Here is an 11,370-nt window from a genome sequence, read left to right as displayed (position 1 = left end):
TTTGGCTGCTCTTAATATATTTCCATCAAATTCTACTCGGCTGTTTCAACCTTGAGGTTTCAAGTCTAATTGTTATGACAGACATTCGTTGTGAAAGAAATAACAGAAGTAGCTTGGGCTTCCCCGTCCTCCCTCTAGGATTTCAACTTCTCCTCCAACACCAACCAGCCCTGCTCGCGAGCCCTACGTTCCAGAACAGACTCAGGACGGAGAGGAGGATAAAGTAGGAAACCGAAGCCACGGAAACGCGGGGCGAAGACTGGCGATCGCCACCGTGGGCGAGCCGCGGAGGAAGCCTCCACAGCCAGGGGCGCGAGGGCGCTCCTAGGATTACGTCACGCACCGCGGATGACGTCACGACCGTGACACGCGGGTGACGCCGTTGCCGCGGCGACTTCTAGTGGTCTCCGCCCCCTTCCCCCGCCCCCCGCCTAGCGTCCTTCCCCCAATCCCCTCAGGCTCCGCAGCGCCGGGGGCCGCGGGCCGGTTCCTGAGGTGGCCCAGGCGTCCCCCGCCCCGCCGCCGGCGCCGCCTCGGCCGTCCCTGCCCGCCGCCCCCCGCCCTCCGCCTCCGCCTGCCCCCGCCCTCCGCCGCCCTGCCCCCTCCCCGCCCAGCAGCGGTCGCTCGGGCCCCGGCTCTCGGTTATAAGATGGCGGCGTTGAGCGGCGACGGCGGCGCGGAGCAGGGCCAGGCTCTGTTCAACGGGGACATGGAGCCCGAGGCCGGCGCGGGCGCCGCGGCCTCTTCTGCGGCGGACCCCGCCATCCCCGAGGAGGTGAGTGCCGGCGCCCCCTGCCCCCCTCCCGTCGCCGGGCTCGGCTGCCCGCTGTTTATTTTGTGTGAGGAGGTGGCGCTGGGAGCTCGGTTGCCCTCAGCCACCTTCTCCTTTGGGCTCTGCGGGTGGGAGAGGGGCATCCCCCCCCCGCGCCCCGTCCCTCTCCGTCACGCAGCTCCTTGCGACGTAAACACACACCGCGGCTCTGGGGGGGTTCCCTAGCCTGCACCGCGGCTTGGGGGATCCGGCAGCGGCGCGGGAGCGGGAGGCTGTCCATAGGGGGCGAGCCTCCGCGTTGGTCCTAGAAGGTCACGGCTGGCTGAAGGGAGGCAGGCTCGCATCCCTGAGGTGTTTTCGTTATTTCGGGTGGGGGGAGGCAGGGGATGGAGGCGGCGGCTTCCAGGTGGAAGCTGCGGGGCCGGCATCCCGGCCCGAGTCGCCGTGGTGTCTGTAGTGATGACAGTGGTCCTGGGGATGGATGATGGGGCGCATCCTTGCCTCTCTGCCCTCCCCGACTGCCCTCCTTTTCAGGCCGCTGGCCTCCCTTCCACTTTCCTACTTGTTTGGGGGATTTCTCTTCGCCTCTGTTACCCAGCCGTTGCTTTTGTTTTAGTCTTGACTTTTTCAAATCTAAACCCCACAGTTTCCGCTCCCCTTCCATCCCGGTCTCCGCGCGCACCGCCGCCCCCCCCCCAGGGTCCCGGGGTTTGTCGGCGCTCTGCCGCCCCGTTCCCTCCGCCGGACCGCCCGCCCTCGGACCTCAGCTTCCACCGAAGGCCGAGTTTGCACTTCTCTTCCCCCTGGCCCTCCTGAGGCCCGCGACCTCATTCCGCCGCTCCCCGACATTGCTATCGGTGCTGATCTCGCACATCCTCCTGGACGCTGCGGAGCTGCTTGCTTTCCGAATCCTGAGGCTGTCACGGTTCCATCAGGTTTCCCTGGCGCGGCCGGCACTTCTCGGTCGGTTTTCCATTGTCCATTCTTTCTTTATTACTGCCCACTTAAAAAAAAAAAAAAAAGTAGGTTTGCTTTCTTTCTGTTGTCCTTCTTTTTGTCCCAGTTCATTTCTTTCACTGTTTAGCCCTTGCTTCTCTCCACCTGTTTTTGCGTTATTCAGCCTTTTTTAAAAAACCACTTGGTCACAGTATTTTATTTACATTGTGTTTTTTATTCCGGAAAATTTATTTCATGGAGTATTCGGCATTTTATCACATAAAATAATACACTTCACTATACTTTACTAATTCTGAGATAATTTATGGTGTAACAACTGTGCTTTACAATTACTTAGATAACGTGACTTACTCTGTTGACTTTGCTCAAAGTTCTCTTTTCTTCCTACTAGTTACATTTTGTTTCCCAACTCTTGTAACGTCTCATTCTTTCCTCTGTCTGTGCAATTCTTTTTCCTGCTTCATCATCTTTACTTTGGAAATTCATCTGCTGTGCTTGCCCTATTCAGTATCAGTTCACAATATTTGTTTTCCACTCTCTTTTACCACCTCCATCCATGCCCTCGAGGTGTCCTGTACCATCATTTGTTCTACTCTTAAATTTTCTCATATTTTTCTTCTTCCTTAAAAAAATTACACTATTTTCTACTTTAGTTTGCATTTTCTCTAATATCTGTTCATCCCAGCTTTTGGATTCTGAGGATAGAGTTCTTCCCTTCTTCCATTTCTTAGTTTGTTCTGTTTTCCTGGTCCCTAGCTGCCATTCATTCTGCCTTGTTTCCTGACTTTTGGTACTTAACTTGCTGAAGCTTCCTCTTGTCTTTCCCACACCTCCACATTCCTTCTTATTTATAAACAACTTTGTTCCGTTGGCATGGAAATTTATTTTTAGGATACATTGTTTTTAATGGATAAATACTAGGGGTCACATCTGCTGCCTATTTTTTCCATGAATCGGATATGCATGCTTTTGTCTTAACAGGCACAGGTGCCTCTAGGCTTGCTTTACTCTGAGGTGCATGTACGGTTTTGTTGAATTGTATCTAGAAGAATAGATAAATTAGTGGGTATAGGTTATGAAGTTGCAACTTTCTTATTATAGCATTGTTTACATTGAGAATCTTGTTTCGGAGTTATTAGAACAACTTGCAGTGATACAGAGAAGTCTTTAGTAAAGTAGAATTTCTGCTCTCTTATTTGAAGGGCCAGATTGAACTCTACTCCCTGAGGATTCTGACTAGGTGAGAGCTAGGGCCATGGGCTTCTGCATTTGACACACTTCCTAGGCAGCTCTCATGTATCAATGCTTGAGGACCTCTAGGCTAGATGAATTTAGGCTTAAATTGACAATAATTGGAAAGCATATGCTTATTTCCTGGAACCATAAGGATACTTTAATTTTAATTAGTTAGAAGTGTGTTCCACTGCCTCCCTCACCCAGGTTTTAATATTTAATAATGAATAGTTTTTCCTTTATATTTTTTACAGGAGCTGATAATAAATATATTTGATGGGAGGAATAAGTGATTAAAAATGGATCTCTTTTTAATATAAATTTCAATGACATGGATGGTAGAATAAATTTCTCGGACAAATAATTTTACATTTGGCATTGGTGTTAATTCAGTGGAAACTGAAATGTACTGTGGTCTTTTGAGATGTCTTCCTTATATGCACTTAAAGAGATAACCTTACGATTGCCATGTGCATGGGAAGAAATGAAAAATTGTGCTTGTGTAAAATGGCATGTTTTATTCTAAAGATTTACCTTACCAACAGTAAAGTGTAAGTTTAGAAATATGTTTCTGAGGGAGGTTTCAGCTGCACTAAAAAATTTCTAATTAGAGAGGGAAAGCACATTTATTATGTACAAAAAGTAAAAAAAAATCATCTATAATCTTGCCACTAAGATATAATTACATAAACAATATAATGTACATACACCCATACACTCTTTTTTATACTTGTATAATATAGTGTATGTGGTTTTGTAATATTTGTAACTTAACAATATAGCAAAATATTTTACCTACCATTAGATATACTGCAGTTTTTAAACTAAACATACTTTTTTGATATGAATTTGTTTCTTTTTTTTTTACTCTTGTTATCATATACCTTAAATATGAAATTATGTTGGGAATTGAACAAATTGCATGTCCTATATTTGTAAGTATTACTTTTATAGATGCTCAAAATAGAATATTCTGGTAAATGAAAGGAACTTATTAAATATTTATCAAATGAATGTGCTTATACTTTTGGCATTAAACATTTACTTCTAAACATTTATAGTCCCCTGATGTTACTTTCTGTCTCTCTATGACCATATGGTATAATAAATACATTGAAAAAATGTGTTGTAACAGGGTATGGTATTTATTAACTATTCTTGTGCTGTGCATCTGTAGAAGGGAGTGTCTTCCAATTGTACTGTTTTTAAGATCTCTTATTGCCAATCTTAGTTAAGTTGTATACTTATAATAATGCATTGACTAAGCAGTATTCTGGGATGGAATCTCCTTTATAATGAAGTCCACTCTGTTAAAACACATTTTTATGAACCAGGCCAAACCAAGGTGGATTACATCATACTCTTAATAAGTGGAAGTTCCACTAAGGTATGTGCCTCTGCAGTTCCGGCTACTGTTGTTAGTATACTTGTCTGGGTGTATTCAAAGGTAGGCAGAACATGCTTGTTAGGCAAAACTATAGAATAGCTGTGTGTCTTTGGTTTTCTAGTGTTCCCTTTCTGTGCTCTTTCTCCTCATTTAATGAACTCCCTCCTTCAGTCATTTACTCACCTCTTCTGATATCAATCACTTTTATATTTTGGTTATTAAAGAATTGATTGTTAGTAAACAGATAAGAAAGGAACGTTGGGACTGGGTGCTTAAATCCCTGAATGTAGTAAACCCGAGAGCAAACTTGATCTAGTGTATTTGGATAATAGGCTGGAAAAATTATATTAGGACAGGAGGCTAGAGAAGTCTGACTTTTCTTAATTCTCTGTCTCTTGCTTTCCTGATTAGGATGAATTAGGATCCCATCATAACAACTGGAAACCTGTGTTCTATGAGTTTGGGGAGAGAGGGAGGGAAGCAGGTTACTTTATTGTTTTTTTAAATATTTTGTAAAACGGTGCTTACCTTGTTTTTCCTTTTTCTCCAGTCATAAAGGTATTTTCTCCTTTAGAATTGCAAAAGTGCATTTTTGTTTCCTTTGACATCTTGATATTAATTTAGCTGAGTACTTAGTGAACATTTTTTGTCATAATCCTCTTGTTTTATGAAATCCAATATGTTCCTATACTTCCTATATTTCTGCCTCAAATTATCATTAAAATAAGCCTTTGTTGTCAGTAGCCCTTAGAGAATTTTGTATTCCTCCAAACTTGAATTGGTTTAAGCTCTTTACTCATTCTCTTTGTCTACTTTACGTACATTAATTATTTTGTTATAGAACTTCTGTATTCAAAATAGGAGAGCCTGTTTAGGAGCTTTTCTGGTTTTTTAGGAGAACTGCTTTCATAGTTGTAATGATAACGTTAATACTATAAGAACCAAAAAGATAGCCTCGTTTTTTCCTTAAATATTTGGTGGAGTAATTGACATATTCTTGGAGGTAGTTTTTATTTTTTAGTTTCTTTTGGCTACCAATCTAATTTACTGTCATACATAATTAGCATGGTAGGTCAGAAGAAACTCTTAATCTAACCTCCACCCTAACATTAAGCAATTATTTTTCCTCCCCTCTACCCTCTGAGAATCTTTTGGTTTCCATGTTTTCTCTTGGGCTTAAAAAACTGTTGTTCTTGTTCCTCCCCATTTCAAGACTATGCATCCATAGAGGGAGATGGATGCCCAGTAACATTACATTTCTTTCTGGGTCCTGGGAAAGCCCTCAATAACAGAATATAAAAATCACTCTGACCTCAATTAAGTTTATATCTTCCAGAAGATCTGGTCATGATTTTCACTTAAAGATTAAAAAACAAAAAATCAGGAAATGCGTTCATAAGGCATACCTCTCAGACACCTGAATGGTACAGGGTCATGTGACAGCTGGGAATGTAGGTAGTGCCCGGGGTTTTCTGTTCGTTTTGTAAGGAGTGTTACTCCAATTGTATTTGGCTACCTTGTGAACTTTGAAACTGCATTTCCAGGGAGAGAAAACAACATTTCGGCAGTCTTATTTTCCACTCTTGTTCCAAAGTTAGTGTGTTTTTTTTAAGAAAATATTCATCTCCTTATTATAAAAGATGCTTTAATTGTGTTTAAATTGAGAAATACTCTTGTTCATATTTTTTCTTGCACTAATTATTTAACCCTTAAATTAATAACACCACAAAATTTGACTTTTTAGAACAACTTAAATAAAATTTTAGTATGTTTTGAATTAGTCACTTACCTTTGAGTATTTTAAAACAATTTAAAATACTGCTGGGTTGTTCCTCCCGTGACCTAGAATTTTTAAACTGTGTTTTCTATGTTACAGAATTTCTTTTGCCAAAGTATATTTCTATTCTGGCTCATGGATATACTTTTAAAGTTAAAGGGGAATACTAGCTTCAGCTACATTGTAAATAGTAATTAGAACCTTTATTTTTTGTTTTGTCAACTTGGGTCTAATCCCTTTTCCCCTGTTTCAAAGTTTATATTCTCTAATTAGAAATCTCCGCGTAGCATAGAGGAAAAAAAATTATTAATTTAAGAGGAAAAAAATTGTTAATTTAAGAGTCATAACTAGGTATGGTTATTTTTTAAAGAGTAATTAGCTTATTTTCTGGTAATGTCAAATGAAGGTAATTTAATTCCCATTCATTATAAAAACATAAAGTACTATTGTTAATTCCTAAAGAACTCAAAATTGCCTTTTTACACATCATAAAACTGTATTTCCATGGAAATAGGGTCAGAGAACTTCAGGTAGGGAAGAGATTATGATTCAGTATAGTCCTTACATTCCTATACAGCAACTACTGAAAGTGTTCGTTTCTTTGTTTTTTACACGCTTTGCTTCTTACTTTTAAAACATTCCACCCATTCCAGCAAGTATCTTCTCATTAACAATAAGTCACACGATCTCAAGTTAAATAGAAGAAATGTATGGTCTACTGAATAGCTGCAAACAGTTTTTGATAAAATTAAGCATTCATTCATCATAAGACCCGAAACAAATCAAATGTGATAAATGGCATGTATTTTTTTAAATCAGGTTTTATAATTACAATTGAAGTATTGAAAGCAGTTCATCTGAAATTGGGAGAGATAAGATTGTCTATTAAAATTACTTGTAAAGTTGTAGTAGAGGTCCTGACCTTCACTAAGTTAAGAAAAAGAAAATTTTAAACATAAGAGTTGGAAAGGAAGAAATAAAACTATTATTATTCATACACCACATGATTTATTGGAAAATTTTTAAAATATCTACAAATTATAAACAATGAGTTGTACAAGAAACTACATTCTAGCAGCAAATAGGAAGGAAAACATAAAATAGTATATTTCACAATAGCATAAAAAATATGATGTACCTGGGAATAAGTCTAAATAATGGGAGTTCTGGCCAAGATGGAGGTGTAGGTAGAAACCCGTTGCCTCCTTGAACAACTGAAAGGAGGATGACAACGAATCTAAAAGCAATAAACAACCAGAAGTGGCAGAAAATTAAACTGCGTGGACCTCCGGACAACCAAGGAGTTAAACATTCACAAGACGGTTAGGAGAGACAGAGACGGGCAGCTGGGTGGAAAGGACCCGGGGCAAGGCGTCAGACCCAGCCAGTGAGTCAGAGCTGGGTGAAAGGACCCGCGGCAAGGCAGGTGGACTGCGCAAGTGAGCTGGGGCTGGATGAAAGGGCCCGTGGCAAGGTCTCGGACCGCGGCAGCTAGACTGGGCTGGGTGAAAGGCCCTGCGGCAAGGCTGTGGACGGCGCCAGTGAGGCGGGCAGACTATGCAAGGAAGATTGGTCTGGCTGAACTGGGAAACGTAGACTCAAACTAGCTGTAAACTACCGCAAGGGTTGCCAGGCCAGAAGAAACCCCCAGTCTCATGTGATAAAGTTCGTTGGGAGGAGGGGCTAGAGCCCAGGACGCCAGCCGCGTTGTTCCCTCTCTGACCCCTCCCCCACAGATAGAACCACAACTGCTGCAAAGAGGGTTGCCTGGCCCTGTGAATGCCCACGGACCTGCCCCCCTACAACATAACAGGTGTGCAGAGACAAAGAAATATGGCCAAAATGAAGGAACAGATCAAAACTCCAGAAAAAGAGTTAAGTGAGGAGGAGATAGCCAACCTATCTGATGCAGAGTTCAAAACACTGGTAATCAGGATGGTCACAGAACTGATTGATCTTGGTTGCAAAATGAAGGCTACCCAAAGAGAAATAAAGGAAAATGTACAGGGAACCAACAGTGAAGGAAAGGAAACCAGGATTCAAGTGAACAATCTGGGACAAAAGGAAGAAATAAACATCCAACCAGAACAGAATGAAGAAATAATTTTTAAAAAATGAGAAGAGGCTTAGGAACCTCTGGACAACTTTAAACATTCAAACATCTGAATCATAGTGATGCCAGAAGAAGAACAAGAGCAGAAGTTGAAAATTTATTTGAACAAATAGTGAAGGAAAACTTCCCCAATATGGCGAAGGAAATAGACTTCCAGGAATCCCAGAGAGTCCCATAGAAATTGGACCCAAAGATGAACACACTAAGCACATCAAGTTACCCAAGACTAAAGATAAAGAGATAATAAGAGCGTTACCTACAAAGGAGTGCCCATAATACTGTCAGCTGGTTTCTCAAAAGAAACCTTACAGGCAAGAAGGGGCGGGAAAGAAGTATTTAAAGTCATGAAAGGCAAGGACCTACATCCAAGATTACTCTATCCAGCAAAGCTATCATCTAAGAATGGAAGGGCAGATAAAGTGCTTCCCAGATAAGGTAAAGTTAAAGGAGTTCATCATCACCAAGCCCTTATTATATGAAATGTTAAAAGGACTTATCTAAGAAATAGAAGATCAAAAACTACAGACAGTAAAATGACAAACTCACAACTATCAACAGCTGACCTAAAAAAACAAAACAACAGCTAAGCAAACAACTAGAAGAGGAACAGAATCAGAGATTTGGACATCACATGGAAGGTTTTCAGTGGGGAGGGGGAGGGAAAGAGTGGGGGGGGAGATATAGGGAATAAGAAGCATGATTGATTGGTAGGCTTAAAATAAGACGGAGGAAGTTAAGAATGGTGTAGGAAACAGAAGTCAAAGAACTTATATGTATAACCCATGGACATAAACTAAGGGTGGGGACGGCTAGAGGGTTGGGGGGTACCAGGCAAAAGGGAAAAATTGGGAAAACTGTAATTGCATAATCAATAAAATATACTTTTTTAAAAAGACCTAAGATTTCTAGGAGCCTTATTGAAATGAATTATGTAAATCCCAATAATCCAGCCAAAACACTATGTACATGGATTGATAGGTGATATTGTATTAAAATTCTGTGGAAAATCGATAAAGGACTATCGTAGCCAAGACACTCCCAAAGGAGACAATATGGGAGGACTTACTTCACCAGTTATTAAGACTTGTTAGAAGTGAAGTAATTACGACAGTGTCCTGAGTAGTCTAGTGATAGGTGGAGCAGTGGAACAGAAGAAAACCTATACTTAATAGATTCCTTGATATATGATAGCTATATACTGGAAATTAGAAAAGCACGACCTTTTCAGTAAATGGTGCTGAAAAAACTAGAAACAATTAATTTGGATTTTACCCCATAATATTCACAAATTCTAAATAGGTTAAATGCCTGGATGTGAAATGCAAAAATATAAAGCTTTTATGAGAATGTATTTGGAGAGCTTTTTTAGCTTAGAAAGTTAAAGTTATATTTCATTAAATTTAAGATGTTATTCTAAGAATTGCCATTATTTCGTTTTGTATCTCTAGAATAAAACATTGCCGGTTAGCCATGATGTACTATTGATTGTAAAATGTATCTCAGTTTTCACTTTTAAAAATATTTTAGCATCTTACAAATGATAACATATAGTGCATTTCCTGAACACTCTTCCAGCAAAGGTGGATGCAGTTTAGGTTCTATCAATTAGATGAATTCCCACAATTTGGAAGACAAAAGGACAGGGAAGCTTTCTTTTTGCTGCTGTTTTGGCTAGATAGCAAAGTTGTGAAATCTGAGTGAGGAGAAGCTGTTGAGGTACCTGGAGTGAGCATTCCAATGTTTAATTCCAGTTTCCTGGGTCTGTAGAGGCAGTAGTGTCAGCAGCTGTTGAACCTCTGACTTCTGGTAATGTAGTGGCTACTCCTGATTCTCAGTCCTTCCATATTTTGAATGATAAGCATCCTAGTCCTTGTATTAAGTGCTTTCATGGTTTGAAATATCTAAGATGTTTTTTTTTCTTCTTTCATTGGGTCTTGCTTAATACATTTTTATTGGCTCAAGGTATTGTTTAATGTTTAATTTTATTTTTTTTAATTGTGGTAAAATATACATAACATGTATATCATTTTAACCATTCATAAGTGTACAGTTCAGTGGCACTAAATACATTCAAAATGAAGAACCATCACCATCTTTTCTACCCAAATTCTTTTCATCATCCCCAACAAAAACTCTACCCATTAAAAAATATTTCCTTCTTTCTCCCTTTTCCAACCCCTGGTAACTTTATTCTACTTTCTGTCTGTGGATTTGCATATTCTTGGTACCTCATGTAAGTGAAATCATACAGTATTTGTCATTCTGTGTCTGGCTTATTTCACTAAGCTTCATGTTTTCAAGGTCCATCTGTGTTGTGAAATATATCAAAATAACCACCAAACTGTTTTCCCACCAGCATTCCATTTACATTCCTGCCAGCAGTGCATGAGGATTCCAATTTCTTCACATCCACACTAGCACTTTTTAAAAAAATTATAACTATCTTAATGGGCATGAATTGGTATCTTATTGTGAGTTTTGTATGTAGGTTATTTTTTCTTAGTGACAGTTCCTCAAAAATTTATATAGAATCTGAAATCTAGCCCTGGCTGGTGTGGCTCAGTGCATTGAGTGCCGGCCTGCAAACTGGAAGGTCACTGGTTCAATTCCTGATCAGGGCACATGCCTGGGTTTGCAGGCCAGGTCCCTGGCTGGGAGTGTACAAGAGGCAACCAATCGATGTATCTCTCCTTTCCCTTCTCTCTATAAATCAATAAAATCTTTAAGCCCTAAATAGATTTACCATATGACCTAGCACTCCTGGCACTATACCCAAAAGAATGAACACGGACTGAACAGATACTTGAATACTGCAGGTTCATTGCAGCATTATTCACAATAGCCAAAAAATGGAAACAACCCAAGTGCCTGTCAACAGATGAATAGATTTAAAAATACCATATATACATATACAGTGGATGGTTATTCAGTCATAAAAAGAATGAAGTTCTGACACATCATATGAAATAGGTAAGCCTTGAAAACATTATGGTACTTGCAATAAGCCAGACACAACAGGACAGATATTAGATGATTCCACTTATATAGCATATCAGAACAGGCCAAGTCATATAGATAGAAAGTAGAATAGAGGCTACCAGGTCTGGAAGGAGGGGGAATGGGAGTCATTG

At 40.4% G+C, this 11,370-nt stretch overlaps 1 protein-coding gene across 5 annotated transcripts in view; it reads left to right on the top strand.

The window, feature by feature from the left end:
• Nucleotides 1-439: 439 nt before the first annotated feature.
• BRAF (B-Raf proto-oncogene, serine/threonine kinase) overlaps nucleotides 440-11,370 on the top strand; it is a 115,499-nt gene continuing 104,568 nt past the window's right edge. For 3 of the 5 annotated variants that reach the window (XM_053926000.1, XM_053925998.1, XM_053925996.1), the window contains exon 1: nucleotides 450-775. In XM_053926000.1, the coding sequence (XP_053781975.1) occupies nucleotides 650-775 (126 nt within the window). In that variant the 5' untranslated portion in view covers nucleotides 450-649. Of the gene's footprint in view, nucleotides 776-11,370 lie in introns of all 5 variants that reach the window. The other 2 variants (XM_053925999.2, XM_053925997.1) reach the window with 1 other exon arrangement.

The sequence above is a fragment of the Desmodus rotundus genome, chromosome 6, assembly GCF_022682495.2.
Source record: "Desmodus rotundus isolate HL8 chromosome 6, HLdesRot8A.1, whole genome shotgun sequence".
NCBI classification, from domain to species: domain Eukaryota; kingdom Metazoa; phylum Chordata; class Mammalia; order Chiroptera; family Phyllostomidae; genus Desmodus; species Desmodus rotundus.
This window is presented reverse-complemented; position numbering and strand designations above follow the sequence as displayed.